Raw genomic sequence first — 22281 nt, 5'->3', positions numbered from 1 at the left:
CACAGAACACTTGCAAATGAAATCTGCCCTCCTGAAAAGCACGCATTGGAAGTTTTCAGAACAGCAGTGAAAAATTTTATTTCAGACAATAGCTAGAAATGGATAGTTTTTTTTATTACTATCATTCTCCCTTACAAATTGTGTTAATACCTATGTTTTGCATTTCCTGATGTATAGGCAAATTCATGAGGTCGTTCATGAATTTAGATCCAGCTATTTAATTTCACTTTATTAAAAATGGATTCCATAAATAACACTGAGTGCAAGAATTAGAGACACAAAAGGAAGAGGGTTGGCTGCTTCTGGGCAGTATCTGTCGAGGACCCATTGACTGGTTTCCTTTCTCATTCCCAGATATCCAGAAAGGGCCCCATGACCTCAAGATTTCTGGCACTATATATCTTCCCACAGAAATGTCAGCTTGAAGTATAGAGCTCAATTCTTATTATGTCTTTATTACATAACTTAGTTTCACACTAAATCCACCTGGCCAATATTCCTTCCAGGATGCCTTCTAACTTTTGTCTCCTTCATTCTATGGACTCACAATTACAAACTTGAACATTAACCTCAAATCCCTACCTCCACTACCCTTCGCACTCTCTCTGATCTGGCAGATAGCTTCATCCTCAGTTCACTGTCCCCAACCCTACCAATTTCTCTTACCCCCCTAGCTGGATCTTTTATCTTCTGTGGATCTTCACCCATAACTTTTAATTCTTTGTTCTTCTCTTTATGCCACTCATCCTCCCATGCCTTGATATTATAGTTCATCACAGAGTGGTTTGGGGCCCCAATCTTAACCCCCTTCCATATACTTCCACTCTTTGAGAGCAGGCCCCAAATTTCACTTACTGGAACATATAAGCTCCACAGCAACAGAGCACATGTATCACTCATTGTTGCACCTACTGCCCAAAACAGAGACTGACACAAATGCTTAACAAATATTTGGTGAATGGATGGATTTATCCTTTAATTCTTCACATGGCCCAGTTCTGTATTTTATGCATAACTGATCCTTTATAAACATTTGTTGAATCAAATCTACCCAATTAAGAGCTACTTGGCTCTAAAACATAGGGTCTAGTATTTTATAAATTTGAGTTATAGGTCACTAAGAAAAACTTGTCTAAAGTAGTTTCCTGACCTTTTAAAACTACATAATAAAGACATCTCTTCCCGAGATGGGACTTTTTCTTTCATGAACTTCCCTAATGGGGCCTAGGTCGTACCATCTGATTATAGACCAGAGCCAAGAATTATACATTTTAAGTTGGAAAAAACTTCAAAAATGCAAACACCTTGTTTTACAACAGAGATCAAAAAAGGCCAAAAAAATAAAAAACAAAACAAAAGTCATGCTGTATTGTAACTTAATTCTTGTGCTTTCCATTTCAGTGTTTTCTTGAAACAATCTGTTTTTGAGTACAGACAACAGAAAAACGTGAGGAAAAATCATGGCATAGAATGACCAGATATGGATATCTTAACACCAAACCTATAGGTATCTGTCCACATAACACAAAATGTAAAACTATCCCTTCAATTTCTCCACACTAGATATAAAGGAGGGAACCATAACTATGGACTTACTATGCTCTGTCCTAACCAGCTGAATCAATCTGACACACAATAATGGTTGAAAAGAGCCACTGCCCTGGAAAAATACTATCAAAATTTTGTAAATATTATGAATTTTATAGATTCTGTTGTTATAATTACTAGGAAAAACTCTTTGAACATCACTCTCTCATCTCTAGTGGGTTAATAGCCAAAACTGTCTTCTTCTTCTCTTTTACTTAAAAAAAATTGTACATGTATGTGTACACACACACACACACACACACACACACAGCTGTATATTAATTTTGGTTATTCAGATGAGATGACATTATTTTGAGATTCTGGTACTTTATGTACAAATTTGGAATTTCCCCCTTGGAATATTCCAAGACAAATCTCAGATTATATGAAACTCATTATTATAGTGTAGTTCCTATGTAACTGAGTAGAATTTTAGACTTATAAAGTCTATAGACTTATAATTATATTTTTATATTTTACATATTTACATTTACATTTATTTTAAAGTTTTCCCTCTTCAATGGAAGCCACTATGGAAATAAAAATGCAGTAAAATTTCTATTTAGAATATGCTGTTGTTCCACTGACTTAATAAAATACTATTTCTGATATCAACAATATGTGTAATTCTTTCTCGTTCACTCCCTGATCAAGCCTACATGCACACATATTTTTGCATGTATTATTTATAATTAATCATAAAAGGTACTTGAGCTTTCTCAACAATTATTTCTTTGTATCAAATCAACTGACTAAATTTCAACCTTAAGTTTCTTTTCAAAACAGTTTAATAACTTAAAGAAACATTTTGAGCGCCTACTTTGTGACAGACATGCATCTATTCATCCAACAAATGCTTACTAAAAGCCTTTGTGAATCTAGTCCTATTGCAGGAACTGGAAATAAAGAGATAAAACAGATGGCCATGCCTCTGCTATGATGGGGCTTATTTCCTACTGGGAGACAGAGAGATGAAAAAATTATTCTAGGTAGTAATATGCACAGTGAAAAAAACACTCCAATGAGACAGTGACTGGGAGTGTGCTCATCTTTAGAAAGGGTTTTCAGGGAAAGCACCTCTGAGGAGGTGACATTTGGTTTGAGACCTGAAAGATGAGCAGAAACCAACCATATAAAGATGAACATTCTGAGTGTAAGGCCCAACAATACAATGGTTCTGAGATCTGGCCTACTTGAGGGACAGTAAAGAGCAAGGCAAGCAAAGAGAAAGGAGCAGGAAATCAAGGAGAGAGATAGGTAGAGGCGAGATCATATCAGACCTTATACGCTGTGGTAAGGAGTATGAGCTTTATTCAAAGGGCAATGAGTAATTACTATTGGAGGGTTTCGATCCAGGCATGAAATGATCTTACCCAAAATTAAAAAAATTCAGTTTGTTTGCATTGCAGAGCAGGAGATGAGCAGCGAGACCAGTCAGGAGGCAGATGTAGCAGACACAGAGAGAGTAGACAGAGTCAAGTTGCAATTTGGAAGTAAAAATACCAGGATGTGGGAGAAGAGGGAAGCAGAGGCACCAGGGAGGATTCCTGGGCTTTTAGCCTGGAGCAACTAGGTACGTGGTTGTGCAATTTGTTGGATGGGGAAGACTGGGGCAGAAAACGGTGGTTAACACAATCAGATCTCTGCTTTAGATGTATCTGAACATCCAAATAATCATCCAAAGCAGACAGATGTACTCAGTCAGATTTTTAAGAAACTCCTTTTGTGATAAATTAATGATAAAGTATATACCTGACCTTTGAACAACATGGGTTTGAACCATGCAGGTCCACTTATACACGGATCTTTCACAGTATATTAGTTATATGTATTGTCTCTTCCCTAGGATTTCTTAGTAACATTTTCCTCCCTCTGGCTTAGTTTATTATAAGAATGCAATATATAATATATACAAATACAAAATATGTATTAATTGACTTTAAATTATCAGTAAGGCTTCCAGTCAAGAGTAGGTTCTTAGTAAAGTTTTTAAGGAGTTAAAAATTATACACAGTTTTTTGACTATGCAGGGTATCAAGTGCCCGAACCCCTACAGTGTTCAAGGGTCAACTGTATGTATACATATATGACTATGGAAACAGATTTTGGAGATATTAGTATATAAAAGGTATTTAAAGTCACAGAAAAGCGAGGGAGACAATGCAGGTAATGAAAAGAAGAAAGCTGAAGATTAAGCCCGAGGCACTCAAACACTTCACTGTTGGTCAAGGAGAAAGACTCAGGGGCCAAAAAGAAAGAGGAATACAAACAGCCTACGGTACTGCAAAAATCAGATGAAGAAAATGCTTACTGAGGAGAAGTGATTGACTACGTCAGGTGTAGCTGAGAGGCTCAGTAAGATGAGGACTGAGAATGGAACAACCATTGAATTTAGCAACATAGTGGTCACTGTTAACTCTGAGAACCACGGAGAAAATGATGTTCAACTGGAGAGAAATGAAGACAAAATGAGAGGGTAGTAGGTAGAAATAGTAAGTATTTTTTTTTTTAATTTGCTAGATGTTATTGAGGATAGATAAATATCACAAGATCCTTGTTTTCAAAGAAGGCCCTTAATGTATAAGTAATCTTTCATCAACAATCACTGAAAAATATGTCTTTGGTTCAAAAAGGGGTTACATTTACATTAATAAGCACCTTGCAAAGCCTGTTACTATAAAAAAGGAAAAAGCTAAGCTAAATAACATATTTTATTAAAAACACAAAATCTTCAATGCATCAACAATTTTGTCATCAGATTTTGAGATTATTTGTGTACAAACCAAAAATAAATTTTATACATCACTTCACAAATTAAAATGCTCAAACACTGTTCGAATAGGACTATTCAAAAAAGAACTGTAGACATTTTCTTTGTCCTATTTCCAAAATCTTCCTAGACAGGATGTTAGACAGCTACCACATATAATATGTGTGAATTAAATAGGATAAATGTGTCCTTTGCAATAAAAAGTCTGAGATTTTATGTAATTATAGGCATGTGAATGAATAGTTTAGAATAATGTACCACTGTCATCAAATCACATCTTCATATACATGTATAATCCATTTTGCACAATGAATTCAATTCAGTGTGTATGTAATTAAATTGTAAGGTACAGTAATAGCTGCTGCTGCGTTGAAATCTTGCTTTTTTAGTTTAAAGAAATGAACAGAAAACATAATCTAGTGAACATCAAAGTACCTTTTTGAGACAGTTAAATCTCATCAAAGAGGTCTTCTGAACTACTGTTTCTTAGAGTTTCTAAAGACATGTTTTCAGCTGAGCTGTGCTCCTTTTTTGACGTCTCAGGCAGTGGAGGACCAAGCCTAGAGTAAAAAGAAAATCAGGAGAATTTTATTCTAAAAAATGCCATATAGGGTAAAAGAAAATTAAGAGATACATAAGTGAAATAAAAGTTACATTCTATTTCAGAGTTGGTTTAGAGATTCATTTCCCTATGTTGCATTAACATAAAAAAAAGAGATGAAGAGAATTTAATTACTTTAACTGCTTTAGGATTAATCTGTCTCTATTCTGAGCTAACAGAAATTCAAGGGCCTACAACAATACTCATAATTAAGGTCAAGAAATAAAATATCCTCCGTGTTGTCAGCCTTTTTATGCCAAGATACAGAAGGTCTATCTCTCAAGCCATTTCTTTAATAATCCCATCACAATTTACAGCTTCCTTTGGCTCCCTTATCTTCTACCTGTTAACATGCATTTTAATCTCTTAATATCAGAAAGTTCTGATCACATGAATTTTCTTTAGTGGTCTTTCGATTATAAGTGTATATAACTAATAATGACTTTACATTTTAGCAGTTGTTAATGAAATGTTGTTGGTCCACATTCACTTACTGAATTTACATATCTATTTAATAACTGAATTTTATTCCATTTCGATATTGGGAGTTACATCAATGGGCTGACCTCTGTATTTATGTAAATGTTCTCCTTCAGTCCTAGGATAAAAGGGATGATGATCACAGATTGTTAACTGGACTTGTAAAATGGTAAACTGCAGGGTAACAGCTCAATCAGAAAGACCCTTGTATAAACCTTGTCAGTGGTTCTTTGTGGAACCTAAGTAAAACATGCTTAATACTGACAATTAGAGGTGGCCTCAGGGGCAATTATGACTAGGCTGAGTCACCCCACTAAAACTCAGTAATGCCCCCAATTTTGAAGGCAGAGGCGGAGTCACGGCAGCTAGGTATGGCTGAAAGAGAACGGGACTTGAAGTCAGGACACCTACATGTGGATCCAGGTCTATTTCTTCTTAGCTATGTGACTTTAGACAGGTCATTTAACCTAACTAGACTTCTGTTTTCAAAACTGCAATAATATTTGCCTCAGAGTGGTCTAAAGATTAAATGAGGTGTCATGTATGAAAATGCTTTTAAATTCCCACAAAACATTAGGAAGCTATTATAGTTTTATATAGTATTATAGCCTCTAACACTGCATAAACTACAAAAAAAAACAAAACCAAAACCAAAACCAAAAAACCCCACTCTGGCTAATAATAGCTTCTTTTAATTTAAAAGGATAAGCAATTAAAAATCCCCAAACACGGAGTTTGTTTAGATTATGAGTATTTCAAAAATTCAGCACCCACACTTAGTCGCACAGATTATTAAAAATGAATCTGCCACAGGGTTCTCCTTGGCCTCTTGGGTCTTCCTTTGCCTCCTGACTGCACACAATTAATCGTGGCTGGCTGCCACTAGACCTGCAACGTGTTCTGTCTTATCCTGAGCACGCCAAGTTCAGGCAACATTATGCTCACAGGAATGCCAAGGTGCTAGGTATTAATGCATTATCAAGATGACCAGTCCTCCCTCTGGGAACTTTAATGTTAAAATTAACAACAAATAAGGACACAATTATTGTAACATATAATTACAGATCTAAAAATATATTTCATAGAAAGAGAAAATGATACAGTACAGAATAAAAGCATAATTATTACATGTATAAGTTTTCAAAGTCAACTAAACATATTTAAACATTTTTCCCTGGCCCAAAATGTCTCAGAGTTGCTTTTTCTCCTCCTGGCAAAATGGAGAATTGATTTTTTTTCAATTGAAGAGTCAGACCTTGAAAAGTCTCTAATTTTGTTCGTAGTTTACAGCCAGAACACAGAGATCAATCCATTTAGTTTTTTAAAAAAATGGCGTAAGACAAAAGGACCACTCTGAAGTGACAAGTCCGAAGGACATGGAATTCTAGTGCTCCGTTGATGATTCCCATCTCCATCTAAAGTCACAAGGAGCTCAAGCATTAGATTTTGACTCTTTTGTTTTTAGTGCCTAGTACATAATAGATGTTCAACAAAAGTTGTTCAATGATTAGAGATCATTTTTCTACAGCTTTTATATCTGTGGTAAGTGAACAGAATAAATTTAGAACTCTTCCCACATCCAAAAGAAAAGTTTAATTATTTATATATGTCATAAATATTTTAAGACTTTTTATAAATTCTAAAAAGCATAAAGAAGAAAATAAAAATGTCCATCATTCTATTTTGCATTATTTGTATTTTCATGGTTTTTATTTTCACAAAAATGGGATTGTTCTAATATATAATTTTGTTTTTAGAGAATTTTTTTTACTCTACTATTAGCAATTTTACTCTACTATTAGCAATATCTTTGCATGTGAAAAGATACATATATCTACATTAATCATTAATTTTAATTTGGTTGTACTAACCATTAATCTAGTGATGGACATTTGGATTGTTACCATTTTTTAATGCTCTTATAAACAACAAAACAATTAATATCCTTAAACATATATCTTAGCATATTTATCACATTATTTTTTCATGAACATGCTTATTCCAAGAATCCATGCTTAGTGGTGAAAACTGAAAGCAAATAACTTAGAGAACTTATATCTAAAGTCTTAACAGAAAGTGAGCTAAAGAAGTAATTTGAAACTTGGGAGTTCCTCCGTACCATTAGTTATGGCCACTTTAAGTCCTAAATGTTCCACAAAGACTTTCCACATTCAGGCTGATTTTTCTTTTCTTTAATCCTTGAAAGTACCTAATGTCTTTACCCTCTATTTCAATTTTTAATGTTATTCACCTAATCAATGTTTGTTTAGTATGTACTATGAACAGCTCATTGTGTTAGAGGAATAAAACAAATTGACAAAGGTATCAAATAATTCTTGCCCTCAGGAAGCTGTCAGTTAAACTTTTTGTTTTTTCTCATTTTTTAAAAATTTGTCTTTTCACCTGAAAAATTTTAAAAGGAGCTTGAAGTAGCTATGTAATATAATTTGCTCACAAGCAGTGATTTATCCTTTTAGGAATCTCTATAAACATTGTATCAATATTTAGGACTCAGGAAAATTTTCCAGACAGTTTTTGTGGAAAACATCATTCAACAGGAGGAATTCTGAATCCAGGGTCAAGGCTTTTTATTTATTCTCCATCACTCTGAGATTTTGGTCAGTGACTGCACTTTTCTGGATCTCAGTTTCTTAATTTAATTTGTGGGAAGTTCAGATTACTATAAATGATCTTGGAGTTCTTCCAGTTCCTGAATTCTGAAACAGTTACACTCAGTTGAGCATAGGCTACTTTCCAAAACATAGGTTCTCAATAAGTATCTGTGGAATAAATTATGGATGTGGAATAAATGAATACTGTAAATTAAAGAAGAATGGCTAATGACAAGAAGAAACCACCTTTGTAGAGTTTAATGCTAAAGTATAAGGACTTTTTTAAGTAAAGGGAATAAATTAAACTAGATGATGACAGCTTTACTAAAAGATGACTTAAATGTTCTCAATAATACAACTGCAGAGATTTCTATTTTATTAGATTGAATCCATACTGTATTACAACACACACATACACACAACTACACAGGAATGATACCTTGAATCAAAAACACCAAAACTGTGCGACCACCATCTAATTCACGATGAATAATGCAGATCAAAAGTTAGATTTGTCAAGAGAGGTATCTCATCCTGGGAAAGTTTCTCTAAAAAGCCTGAATGAAGATTGGCTTCTCTTTTAACTTTCTGGGAGTTGAATTACCAACATTTTTTAAAATGTTATTTCTAGTTATTTGCTCATGTTGTAAGGGCATTTTCTTAGCCTAGTTTAATACTAGTGTTACCATGGCTGGAATATCAACCTTTTCTTACTCAAATGAGAAACATTAATACAGTTTGGAATAAATTACTTGCATTCTGTTACATATTCTGAGAATAATATTCCTGAAACATGTCAAGGTACCAAGCTTAGCAAAATGAGAGATCCAGAAAAATGTCTAATGATTAATGGCACTGTTGACACTTGAAAAATCATGCCCATTTGACTATGACACAATGGTTCTGAAATCAAAAATCAAAGGTCTATTTTTATGTGGCCTGACTATGTCTCTACCGATACAATACACACATAAAATCCAGAAGAATGTCTTTAGGATTATAGGAGAGGTAAGTATTGTTTGTTTGTTTTTTTTAAGCAGAAAGGGAAACTATAAAGATTGATCAATTCAATTACATCAGAAGCATTAGAAGTACTTCTATTCATCAGTAGATACCGTAAAGAAAATGAAAAGACAAGTTACGAACTGAAAGGATATATTGAACATATGCTACTGACAAAGGATTACTATCTAAAACTCCTATGACATTTTAAAAATCTAACATAATTTAACAATGTATGCCAAAGACCACAGGAACTCCAGGAGAAGGGAACAGTGGGGGCAAATAAACATATGATAATAAAATCAACTTCACTGGTAACCAAGGAAATGAAAACCACTATGAAATATTTTACACCAGACTGCAAAAATGAAAATGCCCAACAGTAGCAGAGATCATGGAGGACATGGAATATAACAAGATGAATCACAACTAATTAGAGTATAAACAGTGAAATCATTTTGGATAACAATTTGGCAACAACTACCCAGGTATATGGAGAGGTATATACCTACACCCAGGAAATCCACTCCCACATGCACATTCTAAAGAAACATTTGCACATCTATGTCAGGAGATATATGCACAAATGTTCATTGGTGCATTGTTTTTAATAGCAAAAAACTGAAAACCACCCAAATGTCTCTCCACAGGAAATTGGGCAAATAAATCACAGAATTTTCACACCATGCACTACAATACAGCTATACACATGCATGAATCTCGGTGTTGAACAGGAGAGCAAAGCGCAAAAGAATATACATAATACAATTCTGTTACACAAAGTTCAAAAATATGCAAAACTAGGCAGTGTTCCTCTCTGAACACCACTGTGTGTGTGTGTGTGTGTGTGTGTATGTGTGTGTGTAGTGTGTTAGTGTAATGGTGTAGGTACATCATAGTTCCTTGCTCTTCCATGACAATGTTCTCAAATTTCTGGGTCTTGTAAGTTTGGCTTCTGTGAAGATGGTGATACAGAAGAGGGACGACTTTAGTACTAGGTGTAAAGGGTCTGGTGAGTCTCAAGTGCCAGCCAGATATGTGAAGGGGCATAGATGGTGAACAGGTAAACCACTGCACAGATGGAGAGCTCAGGGGAGAAGATGGGACTATGTGTAGAGATAGCAGCCACTGCCGCATCATGGCACTGAAGGCAAATGAGCTGAAGAGAGCTATACTATGAGAGAAAATAGTTTAGTACAGAATTCTGGAGAGTATCAAAATTGCAGGGCAGACAGAAATGATTAAAAGGCGACTGTAAAGGAATAATGTGAGAGATGCGGGGAGAACCAGAGAGAAGTCCTGTCCCAAGAGCCAAGGGCCAAGTTTATTCTGTGTGCTCACAGCTTACGCTCTTTCCACACGCCACCCAAATGCTGGCCTTCTATATAGCTTTGCTCAATCTATAAATCCATACAAATCCAATCTATAAATCCACTATGAATTATCTGGAGTTGAGAAGAATAGCTTGGAAGGATGCTGCTATGCCTGTGATTTATTACAGAAAAGAACAGGCCATGTTTTCTTTTGGAAAGAAGGAAGTTTTAAACTCTTGGACTGCAGCAGCCACAAGAATCTAGCAGAACGGTCAGTTCCCGCCTGGCCACCAAAACAGGTCATCCTAAAGGAGCTGTGTCTCTCACATTTTATTTATATCTACGTATATGTACATAATGTGTATACTATCAATTTCCCTGGCATCCACCCACCTCATCTCTGACTTCCCCGGATCAGAGTAAAGGTCAGATGTGGCACAAGGGTTAAAGACGAGGGGTAAGGTAGGGGCGATGTCCTGGGAGAGAATCAGACCTGAGCATTGGCAAAGACATACATTATTTGGTAACAATAAAAGCCAAATAGCAAATGATTTGTTTTTTAGGATGTAACAAATCAAACCTTCATCAAAAGGACCACAAAAAATGGCCAAATCAAGGTATTCTGTACTTGCTACTATTAAATAACTGGGCAGTTAAAAAACTGACCTTAACAGAGTTTCCAAAATAAACTCAATTACAGAAACATTCTTTAAATAGAAAAGTTTTAAATGTATGCTTAAAGATTTGACATCACCAGAGTTACCACAGTGTTTTCAAATTAAATTTCAGTATTTAAAAATTTTTTGATCTTAGAATAAGTGGGAAAAGTAGCTTCAAATTTCTAGTTGACCTTATAAAAACCAAAAGCATATCCTAAATATATTAACAGATTGAAGTCATCAGATCTCAGTAAAATAAGTATTGAATGTTGTCTGGAATTCAGTGGGTCCAGACAACATGTGTTGGCCTGAGAAAATGAAAGAAGTCAAAACTTTCTTTCTGGCAAGTGAAATGGCAATTAAATAATGTTAGTTATTTTCAATTAAATTTCTGAAGATGTCTTTTTCTAAAGAATATGACTTTGCTGTTCAAATTTATTAAGGGCAAGAAGAAAACAGAAATATGCTTTTGAAATAAGTAATATGATTGAAACAAAGAAAGGAGAATTATGAAGAGTGACTATACTTAAAGCTAAGATGCTTTATAGGTATTGGGAAAGAAACAATTGTAAAATTTTTCTGTAAAATATATATATTATGGATTTGAAAAAAGATTCTGTGGTTCTACATAATTCAATGTTTAAAGTCACAACCATTAAGAAATATATGTCCCCAATCCACAAGGATGCCAAAATTTATGCAAATTTATTTAGCTTCATAATAAATTGGAAGATTTTGTTACTCTTACTGCATTTTATTCAGATTAATAATATTACTCTGGTAATTCATCAGATGATTAATATTAGAGTCTATATACATGCTTCAAAAAATCAATACGTGAAAAACCCTATATTAAACCTCACTTCTTCTTACATTCGTTGCACGTTTTGAAATGGTGTGACATTTGCTACTGTTGATTTATGCCTATAAAAGTAGAAAACTGTCATCTTGGTAGGAAATGATTCTCCACAACTTTAAAGACAGGCCATTGCTTATTGCTGCTTCATGTGCTACAAAGGAAACCTCCCTCTCAAGACTAGAAAGTTTCTCAGGTGGAGAGACTCTGCTTTACTTGACCTAGCTCATAAACGTTTTAATAATTGCATGCATTAGTTAATGAACAAATGACTGAATGAGGTAGACAGTATTAAGAGAAGTAGAAGTCTCAATAAAATCAAACAACCTGCCCAAAACCACACAGCCAGTAAGCCTGAATGTGAGCAACAACCAGGTGATCCAGGAGCCAGGATATTAGCCTACGTTTCCTTCACCTATCACGCTATACTGGTGGATGGGAGTCACTACTTCTTACTTCTAGTATAGACGAAGGCAGCTTGGTGTTAAGCAAGTGTGTCTCAAAAGGTAGTTCTATGAGATGCTCTCAAAGAGTGAAATCTGTGGTCCAAAATATTTGGAAAATATGCATTTATCTCCATGAAGTCCTCTTAGTGTTTCATGTGCATATTACACATTAAAAGCTATGGAAATTCCATAAATAAATTTGTTAATTATTCCATAAATAAATTTTTTAATCAAATTATTAAGTAAAACAAAAGCAAGGTGCAGAAGAGTATGTGTAGATAATGTGTGCGCACGTGTGTGTGTGTGTGTGTGTGTTTATATGTATACAGAATAGCTCTGGCTGGAAGAATTCACAAGAAACTAGCAATGGCTAACTCTGGGGAAAGGAACTTGGGCAGAAAAATGAAGATACTTTTAGCTGGATAGTCTCTTAAAACAGTTAAGATTTTTTTAAACCTTATACATAGATCACATTTTTATAAAGTGCTTTAAGAAAAAAAAAAAAAAGGTTGTTTAACCTGGGTTTAGGATGTGAACTTGGAAGTGGAAGCCTTTTTCTTCACTCTCTCTCAACTATTAACATCCCAAGAAACCAGTGTTCTCTGGAACAGATGGCATTACTTGCTTCCTTGAGAATACATCTGCTAGCCTGAACCCCAAAATTTAGTGGTCCAATGAAAGAAAATAAAAATACAGAAAAAGGAGACAGAACTCTACTTTTGGTTACCAAGAGAGACGGAAGAAACCATGGGCAGACACTAATGCCCAGCCACGCAAGTTAGTGATCTCTAGTTTCACCACAGTGTGGAACTGGCCATTTGAGTTTCCAGCTGCTGCTGTTAACAAATCACCATAATACAGTGGTTTACAATAACACAAATTCATTCTCTGACCGTTCTGGAGGTCTGCTGTCTGATCCAGATTTCACTGGACTAAAATCAAGGTGTTAGCAGAGCTGTGTTCCTCTCTGGAGGCTCTAGTGGAGAATTTATTTCCTCGCCTTTTCCAGCTTCCAGAGCTACCCCCTTCCTCCATCTTCAAACCCAGCAGTGTCAGGACTCTGTCTCACAGCACACCACTCTGACCTTGCTTCCTAACCACATCTCTTTCTCTGCCTCTCCTTTTCTCTCCCCCCCCAACCCATTTAAGAGCCTTGTGATACATTGGACCTGCCAGGATAATCCAGGATATTTAGCTACTTCTTTTTTATTTTTATGATATGTTAGTCACCATACAGTATATCGTTAGTTTTTGATGTAGTGTTCCATGATTCATTGTTTTACTTAGTAACTTCTAAAGTCAGCTGATTAGCAACTTTATTCATCTGCAACCCTTTCGCCATGTGATCTAACACAAGCTTTGGTTCCAGGAATTAAGGTATAGACCTCTTTGGAAGGGTGGTGGCCATTCTTCTGTCTACTCCTACCTTCACTTGGTTAGGGCTTAATTGTTATTCTAACCCATCAGTTTACATATGTTTCAGGGTAGCTGAATAGAGAGGCAGGTTGTGTGAGAGCACACGCAAAGCCCACAGCTAAAAGAAACCCTCACCCTGGCTGGAGGAGGCATCTGCGAGGTGTGTGCAATAGGAACTAAAACAGAAGAACCCACACTTTATCTTCTTATCCAGAGATAAACTGAACCGGATTCCCTGAGAAAGGCTGGCTACTACTATCATCCATCACCTACCCATCCACTATTTATTGAGTGCTTACCACGGGGCAGAGACCCAGGAGACTGTGCCAGATGTTTAGAATACAAAGGTGAGCATACAAACCATTCAAGGCTGTAGCAGAACTCAGCGGCTCAGCTCCCCTGAAATCAGACTTACAGCAGCCCTTGTCTAGGCTGCGTTTAGAGGCCTATCTACAGGGCCGTGTTTTATTATGATGGTTCTAAAAAGTAAGGCTGTTAAAGAACCACAGAAATGCCACCCTCATTGGAATGTGACATGTGCTGTCAGTCACACAGGGCCACATGCTTAGATGCCCTCATCCCTGGCTTATTGTTCTGCTATTGCTATCTTGAAATTGTTAATAATTTTGAACAAAGGGGCTCTGCATTTTCATTTTGCAACGAGCCTGCAAATTACTGTAGTTTGTCCTGACCACAAATTTTCAGTGACCTCAGTATACCAGTGCCAAACTGAACCTAACCAACTGCTCAGACTTCTGCACCGATAAACAATGGGACTTTTTAAAAACCAATTCTGTACTGATGCATATGGACTCATTCTGTCCTAATCAGAATCTAGTTTTGGTCCTTAGTTAGCATAAACACTAGTAAACCTCCTTTATAACACTTAAAACACACCTACTTTTTCTCTTCTGGGAAATACTTGGTGAATTTTTTTTTTTTTTTTTTTTTTGGCCTGCAAACAACTAAACATGTATTTTGCTGATAAATACATACTTTGCTTTATTAGCTTTTCCTTTTCCTTCCTTTCCTCCTTGTTTCTTTTAAAAGCTCCACTGTCTTTTGTTTTACAGTAAGAGAACTCAATTTCTACTTTAATTAACAGATTGTTCCATTATTCTAGCCCTTGTTAGTGGGCTTTATTCTTAGTGTTCTTAAAATTACCCAGTCTAATTAATTCCTCTACTCACCAAGCAGCAAGCCTGTCATTAGTGCCATCCTGTGCTGTGGCTTACCTAACTCCTTCCCTTTGGATCTATTGATTATCAGTCTGCTCCAAATCCTTCCTGATTTTCCTAGGCTTTTCATGGAAAAGGTGACTAAGGATGATTACATGGTCAGACTTTTTTAAAGAAGTCGAACTATTTTTTAACATCACTAATATCATAATAATTTTATATAAAAATGACTAGAGTACCATATAAGTGACACATAAAATAAACCAAAAAAAACACTTCTTTACAAAGTGTACTAATTCAATTTGGTTTTATGGGTGAAATGTAAAGAGAGTCATTACTCAATTTCTGGGAGATGTTCTGTTTTACAGAAACATGTCAGAAAGGAGTTAGAGCACTGGGAGAAGGCAGATGGAAATAATCCACAAAATTCTGTGGATTCTGATTCTGAATTATAAAGATAACACTCTCCAGTTGATTAAAAAAAATTTAATCAAACTGTAAAGTAAAGCCAAGCTGATTAGGGAGGCAGAGCGTTTTAAAAACAACTCATTTTATCTCACAACTGGTAGCAATTCACGGTTGTAGATAAGGCAGTACAAGGCCTGGAAGATGTAATCTACATGCTCAAAGTGACTGAAGAAAGACCTATCTACCCTTTTGACCCTAGGAAAATTTATTACATGGATGGTGCTATGATTCCAGTAAAAGTTCAAATGTCACCACTGAACTTTTATCACACTAAAAATACGTGAAATACACGCAAACGTTATTTAAAAGTCAACCAAAACCACACAGAAAGCTGTACAGTTGTGTTTTATGCTTACATAACTACATTTACTAAGTGAATTATATACATTTTCTCATTGTAATCTCTTTATCATTATATAAATTACCTATTTTTTCAAGATTTTGTACTTAACTAATGTTTGTTTTGAGGAAGGAGAGTAAATATGACACATGGTTCCATTAGTGTATTAACTGATGCAATTTAATTTCATTTTTAAAATGTCCTAGTATAATTACTGCCTTAAGAAAAATATAAAACTAGTATTATTTAATCATAATTCTCCAAAATTCATAGTGGAAGAAGTTTTTATACAACATTCAGAAGTATCATTAACAAATTTAATTAAATCAATGTTTTATAAAGGCATTGGTTTGATTTGTCAAAAAGCAGGACTGGCTATAGCATTTAATTATTAAGCCCTGAACAGACACATTCAGGAAATATTCGATTAATGATTCAAACAGCCATTGTTACCTAACTGATCTTATTTTGCTACCAGAAGAAGGCTATCTAGTCTGTCATCTGAACTAGATAATTATTAACTTTTCTCTTTCTTTTCAATTCTTGTTCCTTCAGCCCATCTTCCAACTGTTGATAATTAGTTATCTTTCTATGACACAAGTTTGATTATTATCTTCCACTCCTACAACGCTGTAGTTGAAACTCCCTTGGCATAGGAAATAAAGAAAGAAACCATTGAATGATTTCTGGCTTCGCAGCTATCTTTCTGGCTCTAACTATCCATTGCTCTTCTACACTAAACTTGTCATCCACTAAACATACCGTTCTTTGGTCGTCAAACTTTTCCACATAGTTCCCTTAGCCAGAGGTCTCTTTCTCCTAAGTTCTTAGCAGACTCCTACTCATCATTAAAAGCCAAATTCAGGGCGCCTGGGTGGCTCAATCAGTTAAGGGTCCGACTCTTGGTTTCAGGGCAGATCATGATCTCATGGTTCATGAAATTGAGCTCTGCATCAGGCTCTGTGCTGGGGAGGGGGGGTGGAGGGTAGGGGGCAAGTATGCTTGAAGAGTCTCTCCCTCTGCCCCTCCCCCTACTCTCTATCTGTCTCTCCCCAAAATAAATAAATAAATCTTTAAAAAGCCAAATTCAGATGTCACTGCTCTTGGAAGCCGTATTTTCCTAGGCAGAGAAATTAATTATCTCCTATTCTACCACAGAATATCCTAAATCAAGTAAGTCATTGCTGTGTAATAAACCACCCTTTAGCAGCCCCAGTGACCTCTGTATTATGCTCGTACCTTCTGTCAGTCAGGAATTTGGACAGGGCACAGTGGAGGATGGCTTGTCTTTGTGTCATGGCATCAGGGCATTAGCTGGGAATACTGGAAAACTGGGCTGACATAATGTCTGGGAGCTGGAATTCTCTGAAAGCTCATTCAGTCCTGTCTGGTATTTGGACTTCGAGCCCTCAAAGATGAGGACTGGCTACTGGAGAGTCTTCAATGGCTGGGTTTCCTTACAGCATGGCAGCCTAGAATACTCAGACTTCTTATATAAAAGCTTAGGGGCTCTAAGCACAAGGTTGCCTTTTTTTGACCTACTCTCTGGAAATCACAGAGCATCGCTTTTCCTGCATTCTGCTGTTACAAGGGAGTCAAAAGCCCACCCACACCGAAGGAGAGGAGACACAGAAACCACCTTTCAATAGGAGTATCAACCACAGCTTTTAATTCTGTACATCTTTGTCACTTACATTGTAAGCAACTGGAGAACAGGAACTATGATTTAGAATAATTGTTTCATTCAGAATTTGGCTCAATTCCTAGAATAAAGAACTATGTGTTGAAACTGACTAAAAAGTGTCTTGTCAAGGGCATTTGCCTTTTTTCTGAGTGTGAAAAAAGTTACAGCTACTTTCATATATAATTTACACAGAATAAAAACCATTCCAGATGAGAATAGCAATTATATGGACTTTGTAGAAATCCCATCACATAAAATAAACTTAAACCTCATTTATATGTTCCACAAGGAAATTTTAATTTCTGACGACTACTGGCTAGTACCTAGCTCACTTTCCACTATGAACTAACTTAAATTATTTATTTTTTCCAAGTGGTTGGCTGTTCATAAATTTCTATGCTTACAAGTTCATAACTAATACCATTAGTTTAGTTATACTCCACTTTACTGGAATGTTTGGGAAGGAAAAGTTGTGGTTAAATTAATGATGTTTCAATCCTCATGGCTAAAAGCCTCACTAGCAAATGCTGGCCATGTTCTAAGTAAACATACTCAGAACTATGTAACAACTACTGGAAGACTCTCATTAGTCAAATTTTCTATTAACTTAAGTTTCACTGAGATGTTGTTGCTATTATTATTATTTAAGCTTTAGGAATGTTAGTCCATCTAAACTTCTTTTATCTGGCTATTGAGAAATGACTAGGAAAAATAAGCAATCATACTTTCCTTAAAAATGCAACTAAAAGTCAAAGGTAAAATAAAATCTTCAGCTCTATACATCCTTTATTCTGAGAAGAAATGTGACCCCTGTTAGCAACAGGGAGTTATCACCATCAATCTTACCATCAATGAGCAATGAAGAAGAATCAGATTTCAAATATCAGAAACCATAAAGAGAAATTAAAATGTTGAACCAAGAAATTCTAACACTTGTTTGGAATTAGGAAAGCTGTCATCCGTAAATTCACATGCAGCCCCAAGATATAAGCATGAAAACTGAACAGGCTATGAACATGCATGAAAAACATTCAGCTAGATTCTACAGTCTGATCATAATTTCCCTTAAAATATATATAACCTCCGAATTCCCCTCAAAATGTTATCGGGCTTCTATGATAGGTAAACAGAGAATATTTTAAATTAATTCATTTAAATTGCTATCCGCCTGCATTCTTTTATTATTTCAGTAAAAACAGGCTCATTTGTCATATTGTAAAAGAAATAGGATGTTTGATATTTCTTGCGTTATCAATGGACAGCTTTCTGTAACTAAAGAATTTGGAAGTGACTAAAAGGAACAATTAAAAATCCTATTTGTAGGATTACAAGTTTCTAGAAGGCAGGAACCATGGTTATCTATGTTTGGTTTAACCCATACAGGACAACTGCAACGAAGGAAAAAGTTGTTTTCTTTAAAAAGTTTGTTTTTCAACTTAAACTCAGGACACAATTTTTAGAAATGTTGTAAATAACAGATTTCCTCAGGTCATTCCACTAAAATTACTTAGCCTATGATGAACAAACTATTAGAAAGTAGTAATGAGGAGAATAGTCAACACAATTATAAAAACCTGTTTTTCATACTTTTCTTACTTCAACCAGTATTTTCTCAATGTAAGGCATTGTGCTAGCCTCTGAGATGAATAAATAAGACTCCAAACTCTGAAAATCTCTAGTGAACAAAAAATTTAAAGAATTAAGTATAATATGCTGTGATGGAGTACATTAAAATATTGATTTAGAAGATTAAAAGATATTTTAAGTTTCAAATCCAGATGTCAGGAACACATCTTTTCTTATAGAGGGCTCATTTGTATTTTCAGTTATATACATAAAAATTAACATGTTACACATCAATGCTATTTGATGTTTACTACATGGTAATTCTGCATAAGTCTTAAAGCAATACTTGACTGTTAATGATTAAAAGTAATTCTTATTCGTAACAGCCATAACTGTTTTCTTTCCTGAAGCAACTTTTTTCATAAAGAAATGGAACTAAATGCTGTAGCAGAACACTGAATACTTAAGGGAAACACTTACTTATATTCATGGGAATTTTATTAAGATAATGACAAAAGCTATTAGATACCTAGACAAATGCAATCTGAATATCCAACATTTCGGTTGGGGGGTGGTTAAAAGGCGACTTCCACATCTGAATGTCCCTTCTAGGTCCAAAATTTCAGTATTGTATTTTCAGGACAGAAGACTGTAGTGCAACTTTTAGGTTTTATCCAAAGACATGAATCTAAAATTTCTGTATTACCTCCCTTCCTTAACTTATTTTGGGTGTTGAATCATAATCAAAGAAATATTCCTTACAGTGAAAGAGTTACTACTTGAACATCTGGTAAGAAGAAATTATGAATTTCCCAAATCACTTCTTAAGATGACTTGGTTTTCAAATTCAGGAATTCTAATTCCTATATCAATCCTAGTGGATGCAATCAACAACAACAAAATATTTACTTTTTGGTATATAAAACACATCATATTACAAACACTTCAAAAACTTCAGAGAAATAGAATAAAAATAAAAATTATCCTCTGTCCATTCACCTGCTGGTATTTTAGTGTGTATCTTTTTTGGACTTACATATACATACAATACACATAGACATATAATATACATATATATATAATATACAGTCTTTTAAAAATAAGTATACTATGAAAAATACTTTGTATCACATTGCTCTTAACAATTTGCTGGGGATTACCTTTCCTTGTCAATAATTATGGCCCTACATAGTCATTTTTAATGGTATCACAATATATTTCATTATGGTGAGGTACCATAACTGAACCTCCATTTACAGTCAAAAATTATAAACAATTTAAATACCTAGTGTAAATCACATTTCAATGAACATCCTTGAATGTACTCTTTCTAGGTAATGTTCTTCAGGCCACAGTTCTATTTACTTCTAATTGAAAATGGTTTATTATAACACCGTAGTTCCTAATAGTTCTTACTCTTAGGAATGCTAAAGGGAGAAGTACAGCTTACAACCAAGAGAGTAGCATATATGCTTTTTAACTACCTGAGAATTAAATTATTTTTTAATGAAAGTTCCATTTTGAAATGATGTGACTTTTGCCACAAATTAAAGTACTAATACATAGCGATAACAATATTGATGGGAGCAATGACCACAGTAAGTATCAATATAAACCTGCGAAATAAGATGATTAAAACCTGGGGAAGTGAAAAGAGTATCCATTAAAATACTTGTATATTACCAAATAGAAAAAGATCAGACACTCCTGAGGTTTCTCCTTAAAGACTACACCACCCCTTGTTTTCCAGTCATAAAAAGTTTTGCTATTACAAATCAGAGGTAGACTTCATACATATTATACACACTATTTTTGTTCATTTTTCTTCGGGAAATTAGATTAGGTCATATGACCTATTACAGGAGTGTTTTGTGCTGTTAGTAGAGGTGTGGGCCAGACTCTCTCTATCATACATGAACTAAATGGTTATTATTAATTTGGAAATAAGGTAAAGAGAGATTTTTCATGGGATTCAGGAAGAGTCAGACCTGATAATGTTTCTACACTTAGTGTGCAGAGAAGCAAAAGGATGAAAAGATAAAGATAATATTTGTATTGAAAAGTGTCTTATTCCTTGTGATATTGATATTTTAATCCAAGTATACATGATTATACTCTGATGTCACTCTGCCATACATATAACTGAAGAGAATAATTTAAGAGGTATAAAGATGACTTTTTAAAAAAGAGGACCTTGGCTTTTCTGGATGCAAATAAGAATTCTAATTAGAAGTTTCAGGTCTTCACACATAACCTGGATCTGTCCTCTATGACTTTTTCTTTTTAATTCAACATGCAAAATTCTGTTGAAAGCTTATTCAAAGTTGCTCATCTGTCATCAGGACTAACAGCTAACATTTATTAAATGCTCTCCTTACACCAGGCACTGTGTTAAGCTCCTTATCCATGCAATTGTCACAATAACCCTATGTCTTGTTATGGTCTTTATTTGCCGAAGGAGAAACCAAAACCTTAGATACACGACTCACTCGCCTAAGTTCTCACAATTTATAAATGGCTAAGGCAGGACTTGAACCCAAGTCTACTGGCCTCCTCCATGCTCTTAAACAATGCCTCTTTCCCTTTGCCTCAAATGTCTTCTTCATTACTACGTGCCCAAATTCTAACTACCCTAGAAGGCTCAGCTAAAATGTTACATGCTTCATGAAACCTGCCTTGATTTCAGCCTCTTTAAAACCTCTTATCACATACCACTAGAAAATCATTCTAGCAAAGTAAACTACTTCTGCTCAAAGCAACATAGTTTTATGTGTTACCTGCCTAATTATAATGTGTGAAGTTGAAAGCAGGGCCATTTCCAGAAAATATTTCTTAAAGTACAAAAGGTGTTTATAGTCAGATTATAAGTTCTATTTTTCCTTTAAGTCATTAATGTCACCATCTTGACTGACAAGTACTTAGCAAGTATTTGAAAGTGACTTATGCCTTACTGGACACTGTCTGCATAATATTAAATTCCCATGGTCACTACCCTCTTTGAGCTTATAATCTAAAACAGATGTCCTGGTGTAAACAAACATAAAAAGAGATAAAGGTGCCTACATGCATCTGTTTCAGCAACTGACATACACTGCACACATGAAATATTTATATTATGTTCCAGTCACAGTGCCACAGTACAAGTAGTGTGTGTGTGTGTGTGTGTGTGTGTGTGTGTAGAAGACTGAAACGTTCATATTCAGAGTCAAGGTAAGGATTTTTTAAATGCAGGTTTTGTCTACATAAAAAGAAGGCAACAGCTCGCATCTGTGTAACTAGGACTTTATTAGAAGAATACAGATG

General features: G+C 35.1%; 1 protein-coding gene across 9 annotated transcripts in view; it reads right to left on the bottom strand.

The window, feature by feature from the left end:
- The window catches only part of XRCC4 (X-ray repair cross complementing 4), a 270818-nt gene that overhangs the window by 56380 nt on the left and 192157 nt on the right, over positions 1-22281 (bottom strand). For 8 of the 9 annotated variants that reach the window (XM_057307398.1, XM_044384061.2, XM_048221136.2 and 5 more), the window contains one exon: positions 4793-4917. In XM_057307398.1, the coding sequence (XP_057163381.1) occupies positions 4806-4917 (112 nt within the window). In that variant the 3' untranslated portion in view covers positions 4793-4805. Of the gene's footprint in view, positions 1-4067; positions 4918-22281 lie in introns of those variants that run through there. The other variant, XM_057307395.1, reaches the window with a different exon arrangement.

Source organism: Ursus arctos, unplaced genomic scaffold, assembly GCF_023065955.2.
Source record: "Ursus arctos isolate Adak ecotype North America unplaced genomic scaffold, UrsArc2.0 scaffold_5, whole genome shotgun sequence".
Lineage (NCBI taxonomy): Eukaryota > Metazoa > Chordata > Mammalia > Carnivora > Ursidae > Ursus > Ursus arctos.
This window is presented reverse-complemented; position numbering and strand designations above follow the sequence as displayed.